The sequence below is a fragment of the Ostrinia furnacalis genome, unplaced genomic scaffold (assembly GCF_004193835.3).
Source record: "Ostrinia furnacalis isolate ACB-3 unplaced genomic scaffold, ASM419383v2 OfSCF3049, whole genome shotgun sequence".
Classification (NCBI taxonomy): Eukaryota; Metazoa; Arthropoda; class Insecta; order Lepidoptera; family Crambidae; genus Ostrinia; species Ostrinia furnacalis.
The window spans coordinates 134,436-157,268 of NW_021133288.1; the positions used below are offsets into that span (position 1 = coordinate 134,436).

General features: G+C 39.0%; 1 protein-coding gene across 1 annotated transcript in view; it reads right to left on the bottom strand.

The window, feature by feature from the left end:
- Window positions 1-875: 875 nt before the first annotated feature.
- LOC114357133 (gastrula zinc finger protein XlCGF57.1-like) overlaps window positions 876-22,833 on the bottom strand; it is a 66,091-nt gene continuing 44,133 nt past the window's right edge. The window contains exon 3 of the mRNA XM_028310615.1: window positions 876-937. Within this exon, the coding sequence (XP_028166416.1) occupies window positions 917-937 (21 nt within the window). The 3' untranslated portion in view covers window positions 876-916. The remainder of the gene's footprint in view (window positions 938-22,833) is intronic.

Here is a 22,833-nt window from a genome sequence, read left to right on the forward strand (position 1 = left end):
TGAGTGTAATCAAGTTTAATATAAGTGTTGTTAAGGCAATAACGAGCTTTTGCCTAAGGCTTTTTAGTATATTTGTAGCAAAATGCTTCGTCATTATTATCAAGATTTCCGTTTACTGCTGGAAGTGAATTTCCGCCAGTAGAGGCAAAACTTTTTTGAAGAAAGTACTTTTTTCTAAATAATTTGGGGCTTTTTTCTGTACTGAATGGATTTTGAGGTGGAATTGTGTAAAGTAATCGTAATCATTTGACAGTTCATAACGTACGATAAAGTCAGTTATACAAAGCGTTTGACAGAATAATCGTACGTTATGAACTGTCAAATGATAACGATTGCTTTATAGTTCCAAAACACTGAACTGTCCTATCCATGACATTGATAGTGGGGCGCCACCGTCAATACCGGATTGCTGGTTCCGATTTTTGCCATGTTGGAAACCATATAGTTGAACGATGGTAGCGCCCCCCTGTCATTGAGTTTGGTGGGACAGTTCAGCGTGGGTCATCTATACACAATTCCACCTCAGAATCACTTCTGAAAATTTGGTCCCTTCAGGATACAAACAAAACAACATTTTGAATCTCCATTATAAGTTGTTTGATGCCTAAATCAGATGATAATTTTAGAGTCAAAAAAATCAAATTGCCAATAATTGACCCCTCACCATTAATTCAAAGGTCAACACATTCTAGTGCCAAATTTCAAGCCAATCCATCAATAATTTTCTGATGATATTGATTGAGACAGACAGACTCATGTATGTGGGTAATTGTTAGTATACCGTTTATAAAATTATGACGAACTTTTTCCCAGGAATTACTTACCTGTTAAAAAGGTATTTTGTTAACAATAAATTAAGAACTTACCTTGATGTTCTTGCAAATTACTTCTTAACGATTATCACCAAAAGTGAATTTCATGATCTGGCGGGAACATTCTGCAACAAAAATGAATGAAAAATCTTTCAATTGATTCAAATTCTCCATTTTTTTTTCAAAGGTAGAGAAGAGAAATGGGGACAGTAGCGAACAACTCTTGTGTCAAATCAATAAATATTGATACATTAAGAGTATAAAGAGGGTGAACGCTATTAGCCTATTAATTTCGAAACCAGTGTTTCTATATTTGTCTTTGTATAGGATAAGTCGAAAATAAAATTTTAAAATCAAATAATTTGGTTGATACTTTTCAGAAATAGGTCACAGTGATGATTGCAACTAATTCGTTTATTGTCGTCTAGATCATAATAATTATCTTTATGCAAATCCTTTTAAAACCATTTTACGAATATAAAATTCTTGTTTCGTGTTTCAATAATAACTATCAGCTGTTAATATCTTGTTATGTCAAACTATTACGTAAGAGCTTAAAAATAATTAAGTTGTAATAAATTAATTTTTCTGCCACTTGGTTTTAGCAATTCTGCGAGCTATGTCGGTCACTTTGGTTCTCCTGCGGATCTCCTCATTTCTGCTCAGGTCGCGGGAAGAGCCTGGATGCAGGCAGCGCAGGACCGTGCATTGTGGAAAACCTTGGAGGAGGCCTTTGTCCAGCAGTGGACGTCATTTGGCTGAAACGAAATTAATTTTTCAAATAAAATGAAAAGTTTCAGGAGTTTTGTCATTTCAACCTAATGCTGTCCACTGCTGGACAAAGATTTCCTCTGCGTTTCCCGCATCCAGGTGCTTCCCGCGAACTTCACTAGATCGTCGGTCCACCTAATAGGAGTCTTGCCTAAATTCATTTTTCGGTCCGTGATCGCCACTCAAGAACTTTACATGTCTACTATACTTACTATAATACTTTTTTCCTTCCATTATTAGCAGGTTTTGTGGGGTTGAGTTTCTCGGCTGACAAGCGGGGTGATGGGCTCCAAATAACAACACCTTGTGTGATGCAAAAATGGGGTACTTTATTGGAAAGTACGGCAGCAGGTACAAAAATAAGGTGCGGGCGTCTCCCGTCCGTAGACCAATTCCCGCAAGGACGTTGGACACAGACGCGGGAGAATCGCTGGCAATTTGTAATTAGGCGTTCGGAAGTCCCAATCTGTGATTCCCCGAAAGAACGTCACAGTCGGATGCAACCTTGGCTTATTACTTACGCCTCACCAAACTTACATATTCAACATAATCGTCGGAAGGTCTTTAAGGGAAAAAAAATCTGGACACCGCGGTGTAGAAATCGACTCTCAATGTGCTAGTGTCATCTAGCGGCGAGCGGCGCAAACATTTCCTAGACTGAATAGATCTTGCAATAAGCACGGTGATCCGCGGTGGCTTGGTAATGCAGGCGAACACCACGAGATGGCGCTAGTAGTATTGATTGATAAATGCGATATTGTTACATCCTCCCTCTCAGATCACGAAGTCGTCCCGACGAGAAGATCTGGATTACGTTCTTGAGACGTCCACGGCCTCGTCGGTGAACAACTGGTTCATCTTTCATCTTCTTAGACCATCTTCTAATGTTTCGTTTGTTCCATCCTTGATGTTTGCCCAGGACTTTATGTGAAGATGTCATACAGAACGTAGGTCCAGGTTGTCTGGTAAATTCATAAGAACGTTCGCATCTTGGAGTGAATTGGCCTGTGATTCTTCGCGATTTCTTGACTGCGGAATGTATATCTGTTAGCACCAAATCTTCATTTTGGTATTCCGGACGACAATGACACTGTTTGTCAATTGTTTCCATAACAACAGGGGTTTCCTTCCCCTCCCCCTGCTCATGAACCACCACTTGCTGGTAGTGAAGGCAGGTTGGTATCGTAGGTACGAATGCATGACGCAATGCTATCCCGAACTGCTTCCAGGTTGTCACTTGCAACTTGACTATTTGCCACCAGACGGCTGCCGCACCTTTCAATAGAAGTGGGACGCCATCAAGAGCTTCCTGGTCTGGGATGTTTTCAATGCACTTGTATAGGTTCACTGCAGCTAAAAATTCTTCGACCACTTCGGTGTTCCTCTCACCGTGAAAGTGGGAATTGCAATGAGTGAAATTTCCTCGCCGACCCGGTGAAATTTCCGCGAGTAGCAGCTGGAACTGTTCATATGCTAAGGTCACCACCATCTTCTGGGCTTTGGTTGCTCGCTGGACAGCTGGTGACGCGGCCGAACTTGGTGCTGTATTTGGGCTGGTGCTTGTCAGGCCCCACGTTGGGCGCCAGTTTTGTGGGGTTGAGTTTCTCGGCTGACAAGCGGGGTGATGGGCTCCAAATAACAACACCTTGTGTGATGCAAAAATGGGGTACTTTATTGGAAAGTACGGCAGCAGGTACAAAAATAAGGTGCGGGCGTCTCCCGTCCGTAGACCAATTCCCGCAAGGACGTTGGACACAGACGCGGGAGAATCGCTGGCAATTTGTAATTAGGCGTTCGGAAGTCCCAATCTGTGATTCCCCGAAAGAACGTCACAGTCGGATGCAACCTTGGCTTATTACTTACGCCTCACCAAACTTACATATTCAACATAATCGTCGGAAGGTCTTTAAGGGAAAAAAAATCTGGACACCGCGGTGTAGAAATCGACTCTCAATGTGCTAGTGTCATCTAGCGGCGAGCGGCGCAAACATTTCCTAGACTGAATAGATCTTGCAATAAGCACGGTGATCCGCGGTGGCTTGGTAATGCAGGCGAACATCACGAGATGGCGCTAGTAGTATTGATTGATAAATGTGATATTGTTACACAGGTATAATAAATATGGTAAATTATTATTGGCAGGTAGCTAATAGCTCATAAGATAGGCCCCCTTAACTAATGTTTATTGTCCGTGGTGCATATCTTTTACATAAAGGTTATTAAACCTTTGTTTGTCACCTGTCATCCGCTTTGCAACGGAGGGAAGTCGAACCTTAACTTTGAACTCCTCCTATATTCTTCTGATTAATTTTGTTGCGGGTCCAATGACAGTTTAACTTTCCCCCGGGACAAACTTGATTTTCACTGGTTGGGTTTTTATTGGCGGTCAAGCTGTAGATCCTGGCTACACAGGAGTTGCAGTGGTGGGAAAGAGAGGTAGGAATAGTCCAGTTCCATTATTAGAAACAACCCAAACCCAGACGGGTTTGGGTTAGACATACTCCCCATGCTGGCCAGACGGCCAGCATGGGGAGTGTAGGTCAAATCCCCCTATACTGGTAATTTTTTTTTTTTTATGCTAGCCAAGGCAGGTATTTGACCGCAATCGCACCTGGTGTTAAGTGAGATGCAGTCTAGGATGGTACATATCTGCCCTGTAAGTGCCTATTCACTCTCGCCTTGAAAACGCCCGGATTATAGTGTTCAGGAAATACAGCAGCAGGCAGCGAATTCCAGTCCCTAGCTGTTCGCATTATAAAGGAGTCGTCGAAACGCTTAGTGCGAGCTGGTATTAGAGGGTCGTACTCCTGCAGTGGAGACTAAATGACCTGATGATGATGATTCATCATCATCATCATCATTTCAGCCATAGGACGTCCACTGCTGAACATAGGCCTCCCCCAATGCTTTCCATGTTGATCGATTGGTAGCGGCCTGCGTCCAGCGCTTCCCTGCTACCTTTACGATGTCGTCGGTCCACCTGGACCGTGGACGTCCCACTCTGCGTTTTCCGGTACGCGGCCTCCATTCCAGAACCTTTCTGCCCCATCGGCCGTCAGCTCTGCGTACTATGTGCCCTGCCCATTGCCACTTCAGCTTGCTGAAGTTGCTGCACTTCACCATGATGATTAGAGACAAACATTTAGCAAGTGCCGAAACCAAGATTTATGGACCTTTAATAATAACTGTTACTTAACACAATTTCACACGACTGAACTTTGTTATCATAACATCAAGTGCACCAGTGTGGGCAGCGCCTTACACGACGCTATTCAATGTGTGACCTTTGTAAGGGTATTTCCACAGTGAAACGTAAATCATTGGAACGTCGCAATTTTCACGTGCACAGCTGGAGGTATGCGAAAAGCTCACGATTGTAGGATTTAGGTAGAGCTTTGGAAAATAAAAGGATATAACATCAGATGTTGGAAGCTGTTGTGTGAGATTTTTTTCAAAAGGAAAATAAGGTCCAAGAATCTTACAGGGCAGATATTATGTGTACCATCCTTGACTGCATCTCAATTAACACCAGGTATAGCACCTATAGTGGTCAAATACCTGCCTTGTCTTGCATTAAAAAAAACACTGTCTATTTCTTATTGGGATAATCCTAATTTAAACAGCATTTGAAAATTACGTAAAATCCGTGAGAGAAAGATTCAGGTGCTGAACAAAAAAAAATTGTAGCGGTCAAAACCAAAAATATTGTTGTGATAAAGGTAAGAACTCCAGTTTCTCTGTGGTTTAGGATTCCAGATGAAGCTCGCTTCAATCTTCGACCTGATCGTCACTTTCGATCAGGTGAGATGCAGGTCAAGAGCTTCCTAAGTGTAAATATAAAAAATCTATTTATTTAATTGAAAACTAATCTACCTAATAACCTAATGAGATCTCACATATCAATTATCATCCATTCCTTCAGTTGTCAGATGCATTAATACTTTTCAATATTGAAAGCATTAGATTATCTAATATAATCATAGACGTAAAATAAAATAATTGTATCGTGATACGTGTTAATAAACTCGTTTAGTCTTTGGACCGAGATTCGTCTGTATATCACGACTTATCAGCATCATGACTGCTATATTACTTTTTATGGTATTTGGTTCCGTATGAGAATAGTACGACAAGCAAGAAGGCGCTGGATGCAGGCTGCTACGAACCGGGCGATGTGGAAGCCATTGGAGGAGGTCTATGTTCAGCAGTGGACATCCTGTGACTGAAATGATGAAGATAATGATGAAAATAGTTTCACAAATACAAGTTAGAGAGATCGAGAATCGGAAATTCATCCACAATAAGTTGTTTCCTTGTCAAATGCGGAACGTTTGTTGAAAGAGGCTACCTACTTAATAAGAAACGGGACAGGAGTGTTTGATAAAAAATGGGTTCCTCAAAAAATCTGGCTTAGTAATTATAATCGTGCCAAACAGATCTTTAAGACCACGCTCTAATGACCTAATTCCCCATCACAACATCACACTCGCTGAACCATAGCTATTCGAGTCAAATCACATTAATCTCACAAAAAAATATGGCGAAACTCACCTATGTACCGATACGAATACCGCTCATTAGAGCGTCAATGAAAAGAACTCCTGAATCTAATGATTTGATTTTGTACGGTGAAAGAACGTAACATAGAAACGTCCAAACTTGACCACAGTTATCGACGTCGAGTAATTAAAACAATAACTTTCGTATAAAACCGAGAAAAATCATTGTATAGAAAAAATCTGCAACATGTGAGAGTTGATGCATTATTTTTCTCAAATATATCATCTTCCTGTAAAGCAACACAGGATATCAAAAGTACCTATAATACGATAGTATTCAAAAGATAGGAAAGTTAGTTCTACCTACCGCTTTCCAAATTCTTTACCTAAGGGCCCAGCTCAGGACTATGAATCCTATGAATCAAAGTAAAATATAAATCACCTAGCTACACTTTCCCCCGGGACCAACTTGACCTTCACTGGTTGGGTTTTTATTTGCGGTCAAGCTCTAGATCCTGGCTACACAAGAGTTGCAACGGTGGGAACGAGAGGTGAGAATATTAGCTATTAGCTACATACCTTGTGAATCACAATCATAGAGTCATGATGTAACCAATTTATGCCCGTTTTCACCATCCATCCCTAATGTTTGAGTGACCCCTTTGACAACAAAATTCATGTTATGTGTTACCATAGGGGTCACTTAAAAATTAGGGACTAATGGTGAAAACGGGCATTAGTCTAACAATCAAATCTTTAGCATGATTGCGAACCAATCGCTTCTATACTTTTCTCCTTTACTTCATTGAACCTAATGATTCAATATAAAGTTACAGAATTATATCGACCCCACATTACTTATTGAGTAATCGTAATTCAGTTCACTTTTTACACTGTCATAATTTTGTGCAGATTTACTAATAGCATAACCATATTAATTTGCAATTTACCTGCCTGTCTAGTGATTTATCAATAAATTGAATAATGGTCACAAGCTCATTTCTTGCTTATACGAGTAAGTTTTTTATTGATAACGGTCAATCAAGTAATGATTACGTTTACAGGACATAACAAAAAAAAAGGTAAAGTTATTGACAGTTGACACTATTACCCAAAGCAGAACTTCTTTAATTCATATTTATTAGAATGCAGGCCCTTTGCAGCGCACTTATACACGTCCTAAAAATAGCTTAATTACCCTTCAATTAACTGTGAAATACTTTTAAATCTGCTTCAATATTAATATTAAGTATGCTAATGAGTGGCGACTCGTGATATCATAGGATGTAATCTATCTATATAAATAAAAATGAATTGATGTTCGTTAATCTGATTAAAACTCGAGAACGGCTGGGCCGATTGAGCTGATTTTGGTTTTAAAATGTTTGTCGTAGTCCAGGGTTGCTAAACGATGAGCAAATAAGGAAAAATTGCGAGAAAGATAGAGTAAACAAACGAAATTCCACGCGGTCGAAGCCGCGGGCGGAAAGCTAGTTTCAAATAAAGTCTCTTTACATGGTCACGGTAATTATGATAGTATTACCGTGACATAGTAGAGCAAACTAAACTAGACTGCATCTCACTTAACATCAGATACGATTGCTGTCAAAAACCTGCCCTGTTCTGCATCAAAAATAACTCATCTTTACTGATTTTAACTAATATGTATACTCTTAGGCTGGGTTGCACCATCTTACTTTAACTTTGACAAACTTGAAAAATCTGTCAAACTCCATACAAAAAACACCGGTTATCGTTATAGTAAGGGTTACAGTTAAGTGGTGCAACTCGGCCTTAATGTAAAGTTTAAAACATTAGTTAAGTACAAGACTCAAGTACATCAATCTCTTAACAGGCATGTACATCACATCATTATACAATGATTGCTCTGAATTAAACTTGTCTTACTTAACATAAAATGAGTTCGTGCAGGGATTAAAAACCTTTGCGATCGAATCAATGATTATGAATTTGTATGGTTTATTTAACCATTCGACTACTTGACAAATAACTCATAAAACTCATTTATTTTTTGCAAGTAGGCTACTAGAGCTTTGGGACAATGGACCAGTGCGATTAAGAAAAAGATCTAGTGACGTTATAGGTATGTAGGTGAATCGTATTTCAGAGGTTCCATATTACCTACTGGTATCTAGGAAAACAATCAGTCGGACTGGTTCCTTTTTTTTCGGACCTGGTAGAAACGGGATCGTCAACACACGCACTTCAGGTACCGGCCCAGTGCCGGGCTGGATAGAAACCGGCTCGTCAACACACGCCATTGTCGACTCCATGATAATAAGGTTGACAATATTACACTTACAAAATTACAAAATTTGACTTGTAATAGTGTAAGTGTACAATTTTAAATTTTTTAGAAGTTTACAATAATATTACTAAATTAGAGTTCATGAACTGTCAGAGCACCAAATGTTGTTGACCCCTGAACTGTGTAATGTTCATCAAACATCTCCTAGTTATAATTACGGTTAAACGCACACCTCGCGTGCTTTACGAACCGTGGACTTATCACTTTCACTTTTGATCTGATCATTTTGGCAACTGACCTATTGTTTTATTGCATATGAGCTTCTAAAACACGTAATTATGTTATAACTTATAGATATAGTCAAGTTATTTTATATTTCAAATGGCTTAGAGGCTCTATCTTCTCTACAATGGATAACCATAAAGAATCATCTTTATTACGCGAATTAGCGCCTACAGCATTGAATGGGTTAAAAGTTTTCACTTTATTTTTATGGCCTCCTGCTGCAATATACGTAGGTAGAACATGCATGGGGGTGAAGTTGATGGGTCTGGTCCTCGCCAATCGCCTGCCTTCGGCTTGGCGCCTTACAAGAAACACTCTGTATATTGCACGCCATCTGCTTGGCAAATTGTAGCTGAACAATTTTACGTTTAAATTTAAGAACCATCAGTGTATACTAATTTGATTTGATTTGATTTACGTAGGTACACCGCATCATGCCCAAGCTAGGTACAATATGCTAATATTTGAACAAAACGTTTTCAGGCCTGTTTCATCATTTGAACTTGAATACACTTCATCGTTTGAACTACTTATACTTATTAGTCGGCCGTTTGGTGTAGTGGTTCGAAACGGATTACTATTCCGAAGGTAGCGGGTTCGATTCCCGTACAGTACAAACATTTGTGTGCATGAACATATTTGTTTGTATTGGACTGGGTGTTTTCTATGTATAATAAGTATGTATTTACAAAAAAAAAGTATTTAAGTATGTTTATATCCGTTGTCTAGTACCCATAGTACAAGCTTTGCTTAGTTTGGGACTAGAAGCGCAGTGTAAAATGTCCAAGGATATTTATTTATTTTATTTATTACTTATGGTAGTCCATTGTTGGGCGTAAGCCTCCCAAAGAACGCAACAAAGCACCATCTACCATTTTTTTCATCCATTAGCTACAAATCTAATCAACATTAACCATTTTCGCTTGCAATAAAGGCCGATTTTTGCAAGTCACATTGCATTAAAGCCTATGTGTACTGTACATGTAACGTAAAACATAAAAAATGTTGGTAAATTCTACTAATTGAAATTAGAATTACGTTCGTATCAAACAAAGATACAGAGTAAAGTTAAATCCGTCAAAGCATTACACAAAAATATACAGTAGTTTCACTCTGTGATTAGTCTATCTGATTCTGAGTTCGATATGAAACACGAAAAGAGGTAAAATTTACAGGAGAAACACGAAAAGAGGTAAAATTTATGAGCAATGTTTAAAGTTTAGAACAATGTTGACCTTGGTCTTATCAATAATAAATGATGTTTCTCCAAGCATGCTTAAATTTAAACTTGCTTAAGTGAAGCAGCAAATCGAACGCACAGCGTTGAATAGACTTTGTTTTTTGATTACAAAATAGTGTAATAAACCAAACTTAGTATGGCATGTATATCTCTAAACTCAGTCTGAACTGAGTTACGAGCATTAGAAGTTTGATGATTTTACATACTAGATTTGCTTTTTACGCGCAAGATTTGTAAGAAACAAAAAAAGACGCCAATTTCCGGCATTGTCTTTTATTACCACAGGGGAGGTCCTAACACTGGAACCTACTGTATATACTTACATTATGTACACATTAACCTATAAACTTTTAATAACAAAGGCTAATGATGATTTTGATGAATAACCATAACAGAACAGTCACATTACAAGCGCGTGATGTGAGGTCGCGGGTTCGGTTCCCAGACTGCGCAGCTCTAAAAGGCCGAATCTAGACTTAATGATGATTTATGGAGGCTGAAAGTGTTAGAATATTTTTCAAAATGTTTTTTTTATGTCGAAGAATTTTAACTCAAAGGTTGGCAACGCACATCATGATGTGCGTTCATAGATTACCTAGTAGAGCATTGGTTCTCAAAGTGGGGGGCGCGTACCCTGGGGAGGGGCAAAGACCTTTCAAGGGGGGCGCGGGCCATCTGTGTAGGTACTTAAGTACAAAAATCCTGCGACCGCTGAGAGAATGCATTCCAGACTGCTCGATACGACCAATAAATAATCTTGACTGGAGGAGGGAGGCGCGGAATTTTTTGTATGGTCGAAAGGGGGCGCGTCTCAAATAAGTTAGGGAACCCATCGGTTAGCGGGTCTCCTTACCATGAGTGCTCGAGTGTTAGTGCTTGCTAGAGTGCTCGCTACCGACTGCGTAAAAAAAATTATGTAGGACATATTGAATAGCACCCAGTGGTTAATTTCAAGAACTAAAATCCTCATAGATTTTTGGACGCACTCGTTAGCGATGACGTTAAATGTGAACTAAATGGTTAAGTCTTTTGGCTGAAAGTTTTAGGTTCCATTTCTATGTGGAGCGCAAAATTTGCTCACAACACAAAATTAAAAATGCAAGAAATATGCAGAGGTCACGCAGTGCCACAATTTTGGCAGTCTAATCATTGGGATGAAATTTCTATCAGACATAAAAACATAGCACTTTTATTAGTACTAAGCTTAGCCTAGGCGCAGGCCACCGACTTCAGTTGGCCGATAGTTGGGCCCGATTTCAATTTGTATGGAGAATCGGCCGATACCAAATTGGTGTAATATGCGCACTTTCATCCATCTCTATACTAATTAACAGCCCGACTCAACTATAGGCCAACTAACAGTCGGTGGTCTGCGCCTAGGCTTTTTCAACTTCTCTCAAGTAGTCTATGGGCAAATCGGAAATTATTATTACGATTGAAATAAACCCCATTTGTCTACAAAAAGCCATAACCTTTCCCAAGCACAGGACGTTACAACTGCGTACACGAAACCTTGCCTCTAATGATGGTATGACATAATGTAATAGTGGAACTATGACAAATTGTTATTTAATTTAATATTATGACACGGACGCGGGCGGTGCGGGCAATCGGACGGGCGTGTGCGAGAGTGAAGCAAAGGTATATTTTTTAGAGAGATAGATATTTGCATTGTTATTTTGTTTAGTTGGTGGTCCGCCTGACTAATTTTTCTGATTAATTGTATTGAGGGTCTAATAACAGTTTAACTTTCTCCCGGGACAAACTTATTCTTCACTGGTTGGGCTTTTATAGCTGTAAATCATGGCTACACAGGAAATGCAGCTGTGGGAATGAGAGATACAAATAGTCCCGTAACTGCCACCGTCTTACCAAAGTCAGTCGCTACAGCAGAAATATGACTCCATGTCATTTATTTGTTAATACTTACCTACTCAGTATTGTCTTATTGTTTTGAGATGTATGGCTAGAATGAAGGGTTCTTTTGAGGTCTGTTCTTGATTGATGACGTCAAGTCGACCGAGATTGGAGAAGCCAAATGATTTTTGACGGAACCTTTAGGAAGCGTCTTATAGCAGTTTATGCACGGATAATTAACAATAAATACTTACCGGACTTATAATTTGGAAAAAATAGAGCTTTAAACTAGGTGCTATAAGAGAGCCGCGGACGAATGTCCAAAGTCGTGGACGAACGTCGAAGTTTGGACAATAACTCGCTGCACCGTTTTATTAGATTCTAGATGACAACGTTTTACTGCCACGGAGAGTGTAATTTCTCGACGCAAATAAAGGTTCTGTCAAGTGTGGCATTTCTTTTTTGCGAGAATTGCGCTCTTTGTCATAAACCTATCCACCGATGACCGCAAGGCCCCGACCTGCTGCAAAAACGCACGGTGCGTTTCGCGTGTTTTTGCCCGACTGCGCCAAAAGGAGGTTTATGTGTTTTGCCCAGACGCAATGAGGTTAGTGTGTAGGAGTCATGTGTCTGGTATCACACATTATTTTTTTTATTTATTTATTTATTTATACTTCAATGCCAAAAATATTAACATTAGGCGAACTTAATGCCATAAGATCATTATCAATGCACTGATCATCTTTATTGACTAACGTGGTATTTTTCAACTTAAAGAATTTGGCACTGTGGGAGATGTATGAAAGTGCGCACATTACACCGATTTGGTATCGGCCGATTCTTCATACAAATTAGAATTGGGCCCAACTATCGGACAACTGAAAATCGGTGGTCTGCGCCTAGGTTTAAAGGTAGCTTATTTCTCTCGACTTAAGACGTCCTGGGTTCGATTCTCCAATAAGTAAGGAAAGTACAAAGGTGTTACAAAATCACTGTTTCAGGTGGGTAGGTAAAAAAAAAACGGATTTACCATGGTCTTCTCCTGTACAGGATTTGTACCACTAAAAGCTAAGTCAAACCACCACCCTCTACTGATTCCATTTCTGTATTTCACTTTAAAATTATTCTAAAACCAAAAAAACTAGCAAGAACTTTCTTTTTTTTCTATTCGATACGAGTAGCTCAATCATGAAAAGGTGAATAAAAATATCGCATATCATATCGAACCAATAATTTGACGGTCAAAGACTTCTAAATCTAACTAAGCTTTCTAAGCTCCTAGGTTTCTAATGTTCTGAAAGAAGAATGTTTACACATTACAACTTGTAACCTAATGGTTTCACTGAACAATATTGAATATAAGTAGGTTATTCATATCACTTAGTTTTTGTATCTACAAAGCATTGCTTAAATGGCGTCCACTTTGGTGATAGACGTCATTGGTCTTTAGCTTTATTTTATACTCCTTTTATCGTTCGTTTTAGCCAAATGACGTCCACTGCTGGACAAAGGCCTCCCCCAAGGTTTTCCACAATGAACGATCCTGCGCTGCCCGCATCAGGCTCTTCCCGCGACCTTTACCAGATCGTCGGTCCACCTAGTAGGAGGCCTGCCCACGCTACGTCTTCCAGCCAGTGGTCGCCACTCGAGAACTTTCTTGCCCAAACGGCCATCGTCTCTACGAGCTATGTACCCTTTACTCTTTATATCCTATCCTTTACTCCTTTTACATCGGAGCCCTATGTAACCCTACCTTTTTTACCACGAAATTTCTATTTGCCATCAATACTAAACAAAATTGGGGCAGAAAAGTTCTCAAGTGGCGACCACGGAACGAAAAACGTAGTGTAGACAGGCCACCCACTTGGTGGACCGATAATCTGTTGAAGGTCGCAGGGAGCACCTGGATGCGGGCACCGCAAAACCGCAGTTCCTTCCATCGTGGAAATCCCTGGAATAGGTTTTTGTTCGGGTAGTCTACGTCTTTTAGTTGAAACGAACGAATCAAATAAATTTTAAACTATAGTGACTGAGTTTCTTGCGCTGCTTCTTCTCAGCACTGGGCCTGGCCCATTTGTTGTCCCGAAGCAGTGGTAGGGTTAATACTGGGACGTGTAAAAGAGCTTTTTATAAGCTTACTTGAATTTAAATTATTATTGATTCCAGAATATTACCTAGCAATGCAAACATAACAAATCTTCAGCCTCCACACCAGATAATAACAATTATCCGCGCATTACGAATTTCGCACGGCCATGCTGCGCCCGCGCACGTTCGCCTTTTATACAGGGTATAGGTAAAAGTGACAGTTCATTACGCTTAGCATTTTTGTTGCAAAATAGCGCCTGCTGTAAATGCATAAGATGCCACAGTGTTTATCGAGATATGATGCTGTTGTCTGTACTAAAAATTTAGCAGTTCTTCACAAGAAATTGTCACCAGTATTGCAAACTAAATATTGAGCAGTTCTTCTCAAGAAATTGGCACCAGTATTGTAAAATGTCCAGGGATATTTTATATTTATTTATTATTATTTAACTATCTGTCCCAATAGGATAGGTTCCCTTGCTTAGAAGTTTGATTTTTTAAAACAGAATCCAAGGATTGCACTTTAGAATCTGTAATAGATATTTATTTCAACTAGAATTTCCTACACTTTGCTGAGGACAAGTACCTTGATTATGACAATCAGATAGGCAAGCGATCGTAGCTGTTTCCATGATTTTGAAATCATCCAAAAATGCATATCCGCATCTGATTTCAAAGATTCAAACTACTAATTTCAGGGACAACCTGTATAATCGGTTATGCTTTTATCGATATACCAAAATAGTACATGATCAAACCGAGAAGGAGTATATGCTTGGAATTTTTTGCACTCACAACTCACAATGCTATTAAATCAGAGATGATTGTATTCGAACCCGCGACCTTTTGATGTCTACTCATCCATTGAGCTATCGAGATATTGGTATAATTTTTCAAGTAGACACGGAGTACAGCACTTGAAGCTAAATATATTGGCATCTTATCTATACTAATATTATAAAGCTAAAGAGTTGTTTGATTGAATGCACTAATCTCAGGAAGTCTAATGAAGGAAGTGGTCTAATTTAAATTTATTTTAGTGTTGGACAACTCATTTATCAAGGAAGGCTATAGGCTAAGTACCGTCACAGTACGTGTAATAGGAGCAGTGTGCCTACCATGAGTTTACGTTAGGTGAGCTCGCTAACGAATACGTCAAAAAATTCTATGAAGATTTTATTTCTTGAAAGTAGCCGCTAGGGGCGCTGCACAATATGTCATACATTTAAATGTCATTTTTTTACGCAGTCGCTAGCGAGCACACCTAACGTAAACTCATGGTAGGCACACAGAGCATCAATTAAAAATGTTGTGACGGGAAAAAATATTGAAACGATATTAACACGTAAGAAGTCGCGGGCGTAGCTAGTAAATGATATCTATTATAAAAATGAATCGCAAAATGTGTTGGTAAGCGCATAACTCAACAACCCCTGGACCAAATGTTCGTTGAAGTCCAAGGATGGTTTTTACAGCGAAGTTCGAATAGTTTCCGGGAAAACCCTAAAAAAACTCGAAACTTCATCCCAAAGGGGGTAAAACGGGGTCCACGCGTACGAAGTCGCGGGCGGCCGCTACTTTTGCATAAAAATATAGATAAACGTTTATATGGATTGGTTTGCACTTACGACGAAATAAATGTATTTAGCCTAGATAACTATTATAGGTACTGATATGACATAAATCCCATAAAGTTGCGCGAAACCATTATTATGCCAAAAAAGTTATGCAAAAACAGATATGACATACAATTTTATGCGTAACACCTAATAACATAAAAGTAAAGTTTAACATTTCGGACTACCATCAGAATGGAGATCGAATAACATAGAAGTATCGATGGAGATCGTGATCACACCATCATTATGGGTGTAGACATAAGCGATGTCGGTATAGGTGTCAGTAGTGGGTTATGTTATCTACTAATAAATAATAATGTTTGTAAAAACGAAACGGACACCATCAGTCAATAGAAATATTTTTATGGGCAGTCAGAACGCTGTTACGTTGTTTGCTAGCTTGAATGATTTTACCCTCTTTCCAGCGAATGGAAGTCGATATTATATTTACCTACTGAGAATTTTTAGATCTTCATGATCAAAATCAAACGAGAAACCCCATTGCTCATGACTACTCGACCTTAATTGACAGCTAAGTCTTATATTTGACTACTAGCGGCCGCCCGCGACTTCGTACGCGTGGATCCCGTTTTACCCCCTTCATCTATCTTACGCGGTTTAGAATTTTTCATACAAATGTTTTTTCCCGCTAACTCCCGTTCCCGTGGGAATTTCGGGAATTCCTTTCTTAGTGCACCTCTACGGTATCTAAGCTACGTCCCTTCCTTTCAAGTGCCTACGTTTAGCCGTTTAGGCTGTGCGTTGATATGTCACTAAGTCAGTCAGTTTCTCCTTTTATATATTTAGTTAGAAGATACAAGAGTTGCAGTAGTAGAAACGACAGTTGGTAATTCCTTATCAGGGTGAGAATGAGAGATGGTATTCACCATCATCAGCTAATAGCAGTCTGCAGCTGGACATATTAAGCCTTCTATATGCGCCATGTTACCGTCTTCGACTTGTCAAATCCAGCTTCTGCCAGTAAACTTTCGCAAGTTTTTAGTCGCCTAGTTGGAGGTCTTCTTACACTACGCTTACCAGGTCGCGGTCTCTAATTAGATTTTAAAAATGATTATTGTTTTTTTTACTATCACCAGGGAAAAACAACAGGCAAAGCCGTAGGCTTAGGCTTGTCTGCTAACGGTGCTCGTATAGGTGTACATAGTGGGCGATAATAATTTCAATTTTCCACGGTGCTTTACGCCCTGTATATAGCCAAATACCATAATACACCATCATACTGTGATGGCTCAACTCTGTGTCAAGGTTCCATAATTTTGATGGTTTTCTTAACTATAGATTCTATTATTATTACATTTAATTGTACCGAAAAGATTATGGTATAGATAGTGGATGCCGTTTTTGGCGTTTTTATGCTATACCTAATCGTTTTTAAGTTAATTTGCAATCAAGCTTTGTTTTGTGTTCTCCTTCATTTCATAATCATTAGCGATGATGTGTGTTTATTGAGTTACCAAGAAGTATCGTCATTAGTTCAATCCATACATAAAAACCCTACGTAAAAAAAACTCTTGCCCAGATTTTATCTTTTTTTTGTACCTACATATTTTAATCTCCTTACACACGAACAAATTAATGATACCTACACAAGGGAGTGCATTAAAAGTTAGTGCTTTACAAGAACTTTTGTATGGTGAACTTTCAAAAACAATCACACACTGCAAACACTAGACGCCTTCCGATCGAAAAAAAGAATGAACTAATTAACCAATCAGCTGTTACAATTTGGATAGAGAAAAAAAGGTTTTTTTTTTTAATTTATCCTTACTTTTCGAGTTCATTTTTGCATATTTTAGACATGTTTTGAAAAGTTACGTATCTTTTCATAATTTCGGAATACTTCAAATCGCTGATTCAAGCACATTCTGGAATTCATCTACCGATTACCGCCTAAAAATGCCACTTTTGTCTTCACATGTAATACAATAAAAGATTACTATAGATTTTTTTTATCCACAACGAGGAAGCTCTTGGCCTGTATCTCACCTGATGGTAAGTGACGATCAGGCCGAAGGTGGAAGCGAGCTTAACCCGGAATCCTCAACCACGGAGGAACTGGCTATCTTACCTCTAACTGCCGGAACACAACAATGCTGTTAACATTGTTGTTATGGCGACAGACTTAGGCGACAGATTGCTCGATCTCCAGCAAACGACCATATAAATTGCTTAACTTCTCCGCTACTGTCGCCGGCAATTATTTAAACGGCAATTACACCAACAAATAGTAGAATGTACCAACCAGATTCCCACGGGGGTTTTTGTGTTGGTGACAAATTTCACCATTACAAATATTTTCTCATAGTTTTTATTCTACTACCGGATAAGATAAACGAAAGTACACACCCATGTCCAATATAATATATGGGGCACAAAAATACGCACGCAAATAGACAAGCTCTAAAAAATATCAATCTGTGATTTTCACAACTCCATTTGCACTTTTTTTTTTAATATTAACAGTAATTTGTTATCGCATAAATTAGATAATAATACTCCCGATAGCCCCTCGTAGTAAGCTAAATATGCTTGTGTCACGAGTGAGCTCACCAGTATAGTCGAGCGGCGGCGGGGACCGAACCCGCGTTCCCCGGATCACGAGTCGGCCAGTCGGGTTTAATTTAAGGCTGCGTAGCACCCTCTATAACGTCAAAAATTTGTCAAACTCACAAAAAGGTAACAGGTTAAAGTAAAATGGTGCAACTCAGACTAAAAGTCATGTGACCCACAGTTAGTTGGCACTAAGAGTTGAGAATTAGTTGGTAAAAAATACTCTTAAAAAGAGGCACACTTTTTAGTTCTGGCATAACTGCAAAAAACAAACTACAGATTATGTTCTTAGCGATGTTAACAAACATAAGCAAACAAGATTTTGTTATTTACATCTATTTATCTAGACCTCAATTAGTCAGACGATGGCGCAAAACCCCCGATAGCATCGCGGCGCGTGAAGCTGTATCGATATAGATAAAACTGTCAACAACTGTCAACCTGCAATATCGATCGACAGCTTAGAGCCAATATTGATAACGTAAGACTCACTGTCTACTAGTTGTTAAAATAATCAGTCCAATGACAGTTAAACTTTCCCCCGGGACAAACTTGTCCTTCACTGGTTGGGTTATCGGCGGTCAAGCTGTAGATCCTGGCTACACAGGAGTTGCCGCGGTGGGAACGAGAGGTGGGAAAGTAAGTAGCATGTCAATAATGCTACGCTTTTGTCAATTAGCACATAATTACGTCAACACGTCAGCGAAACTTCAGATATACCGGCGTCATGTATGTTACAGCTCTGTCACAATCTGTTAAGATAAGATAAGATAAGATAAGATAAATTTATTGAATAAAGACTTAGCCTAAATACAAGAAACTTAAATGGGGCTATGAAATTATTTGGTTAGTAACAATATTTTAATTAAGGTAGTAGTATATACCTAAACTAAGCAAAAATGTTTGCCTGTGTTTTAGGTATCCATACTTATTGTGTATACCTGTATACCTCGACAATTATGTATACCTGGGACAAACAGTCCAGTTAGGTAGGTCCAACTTCGAGAAAGAGGTCAATCGTCGAATCCAACTCGGATGGGCAGCGTTCGGGAAGCTTCGCCATATACTCATGTCCGAAATACCGCAGTGTCTCAAGACGAAAGTCTTCGAGCAGTGTGTGTTGCCAGTGTTGACATATGGATCCGAAACGTGGTCGCTTACTGTGGGCCTCATAAGAAGGCTCAAGGTCACCCAAAGGGCGATGGAGCGGGCTATGCTCGGAGTTTCCCTGCGTGATCGAATCAGAAATGAGGAGATCCGTAGGAGAACCAAAGTAACCGACATAGCTCGCAGAATTGCTAAAATCAAGTGGCAGTGGGCGGGGCACATAGCTCGTAGAGACGATGGCCGTTGGGGCAGGAAAGTTCTCGAGTGGCGACCACGGGCTGGAAAACGTAGCGTGGGCAGGCCTCCTACTAGGTGGACCGACGATCTGGTAAAGGTCGCGGGAAGAGCCTGGATGCGGGCAGCGCAGGACCGTTCATTGTGGAAAACCTTGGGGGAGGCCTTTGTCCAGCAGTGGACGTCATTTGGCTGAAACGAACGAACTTATTGTGTAAGTTAGTGCTTATTAAACAGATATTATAAATAATTACACCAAAACAATGTTGATAAAGGTAAAGTTTGACAATTTTGTTACATAAATAAAATTTTGCTGACAGAATGTTTATTTATAGTTAAGTACGTCACATGTCACTCTTCCCAAGCAATTCCACTATCGCAGGAGCCTATGGGGGTGTCCATTAATTACGTGAGATGTTATGGGGGAGGGGGTCAAGAAAAATCTCACTGAATCTCACGTAGGGGAGAGGAGGAGTCTCGACAAATATCACGTATTTTTTTCAGCAAGGAACAAGGTACAATTGCTTTAAATAAAATAAAAAAAAATATTATAATTTTAATTCTAAACCGTCTAAACAATAAACAAATTAGAAGAAAAGTTTTTTTGTAATAAATACTAATCCAAGCATAGATTTACATTTACATTTACATTGTAAATACGCATTTTAAGAAATCTTACGTGAGATTGTGAGGAGGGGAGGGGTTCTGGGAAAATCTCACCAAATCTCACCAAGGAGGTCTTGAAAAATGGACAAAATTGTCTCACGTAATTAACGGACGCCCCCTGTACAGTTATGCGCTATTATACCTGCACAAATTGATATAGAAATAAAATAATTTCAATATTCTGGCGCCAAATCACAACAATTAACCTTCTGGTGCATTTATATTAACCATTAAACATTTAATCACCTTAAAACACTGCCCACATCACTATAAAATTAAACAGATATTTATTATCTATTAACTTCAAAATGGCGTCGGTATGTTCTATTAAGTGTGAAAAAGGTAATAAAATACGTATTGGAAATAAAATTTACATTAAATTAATTTGGCATAATTGGTTATTTTACTATTTTAAAGTAGATATCTGATTACTGCCAAAGGTTTAGTTCTAAAAAGCATAGAGTTACCGTTTATGTATATTAAATTATGAGACAAGCTGAAGACAGGGTAAAATGGCAGGTGTTTTGAGTTTCATTATGTCAGCAGTGGACTCTTCTTAAACGATGATAAAATTTTAGTAAAACTAAGCCATCCACAGCCTGCAATAAGAGCTTAAAAAAGCTTCCACAAAGGACCGGTCCTGCACTATCCGAATCCAGATGCTACCCGCGACCCTCACCAGGTCATCGGTCTACTGAGTACGGCTTGCTTACCTACACTACTTCATCCGACTCGTGGTCGCACCGGGACTATTCCCACCTCTCGTTCCCACCGCTGCAACTCCTGTGTAGCCAGGATCTACAGCTTGACCGCCAATAAAAACCCAACCAGTGAAGGTCAAGTTTGTCCCGTGGTCGCTACTCAAGAACTTTTTTTATGCAAAACAAGGCAGATATTGGACCGCAATCGCACCTGATGTTAAGTGATGCATCTCACTTCCGAGACATTCCGTACACATCACACTTCCGTCTTCCGACTCGAGTATCCCCACCTCTCATTCGCCGCTTCAACTCCTGTGTAGCCAGGCCTATAAAAAGCCAACCAGTGAAGGTCAAGTTTGTCCCGTGGTCGCTACTCGAGAACTTTTTTATGCAGAACAAGGCAGGTTTTGGACCGCAATCGCACCTGATGTTAAGTGAGATGCAGTTAAGGATGGTAGGTACATTATCTGCCTTGTAAGTGCATTGAAAAGGCCCGTATTATACTATTCGGGAAAGACAGCAGCAGGCAGCGAATTCTTCTTCTGTCTGAGTTCTTACTTAATGGACACTAATCTTAAACAGGCGCTTAAAAACCAGCCGACCAGACGATACAATTGCGCGCGAGTCGCACGTCAACGCCGATTGACATCTGAAACGTCATTTGTCACTGTCAAACGTCAGTGTGACGGGCTGAGTGGTTTGCAAATCTTGATGGCTTGTGCAAATAATCGAGTAGCAATGGGTGATTGTTTTTAAATTGTATTTAATTTAAATGAGATGTTTTAATAAGATGATAGAGATATTAAGAACTTTTACTCATTATTATAAATGGCAGTTTATTTGGTTTGGCTAAGCTTTTCTTGAGATTTTTGCAAAATAGGTACACATTTTAAAACCGAATCTTTGGTAGGGCGGTAGATACAAAGGAATTAAGTCAGCCATTATAAACTTCAAAATAAACAGTGTTAAACTCTACAAAAATATTATGATAATTATTTTTACACATAAAACCTGATGCATTAATCCATGTGGATGTTTAGATAATGTTATCTACCAGTCACCTATCAGGCCTAAATGAAGTTGCATATAGTTCACTCAGTTCCCGGCGAGAACATTTTCACCTTTTGCCCTCCGCGAGCAATGAACCCGTGACCTTTGGCTCGAACTGGAGCACCTTAGCGGCTGGCGTATAGTTAAAACTCAATATTTAACTAAAACTAAGTATTTAGTTAGCAATTATAATGGAAGTAACATCAAAATAGTACTTAGAGATGATGACAAATCAACACACTGAATAATTATTACTGACGGGATTGCTACCATATACCTTAATTTCCAGTTTCCGATATTTCGGCACTGTTGCAAGCGCCATGATCACGGATCATTACCATGAAAGTTTAAAACAATATATCATCAACACATTACTAAGTATACATTTTCGTATCACACTCATTCCAATGTCTCAAAATCACTCTTATACCAATCGTTATAGCATAGATCACTGTTTAGTTTGAATTTTATCTAATTGCTATGATATTTGAAGAAATAAAACTAGCATCGAATCTAGGACCTCAAGGTCTGAGAACCAATAAATAAGTAGGTACTACACTAATAATCTATGAAAATTGATGCAATAATAAAAACCGGATACTCTCAAATACGTCTAAAAAGTTGTTATAATTAAGCTGTCGTGTAGTTCTATACAATTAAATTATAGCTATTGAAAGACTAAATCCAAATGCATACAATTTAACACAATTACATAACATTTTACCTTCTCATGAAATACCAAAATATTATATTCATGTGTCTCCATGATTTTTTTTAGAAACTTGATCCATTTTCACAACTTTTTTTCAAACAATAATACCTCTATATCTGTCAACAGCAACTTACACCTACTACCCTTAATTTATCTCCATAATGACATAATGATCTAATTTTATTTAAGAATTCATATTATTTAAGAATGCTCTATAAAGAAAAATGTCTCACCCTCGAAATGTTTTCATTACGACAAACCACACAAAATCTTTGTCTCTACCGCCACCTTTTTACAGAATAATTTTTTAAACCAATACCTAAGTAAAACAGTCCAATTAAGTTATATTTAT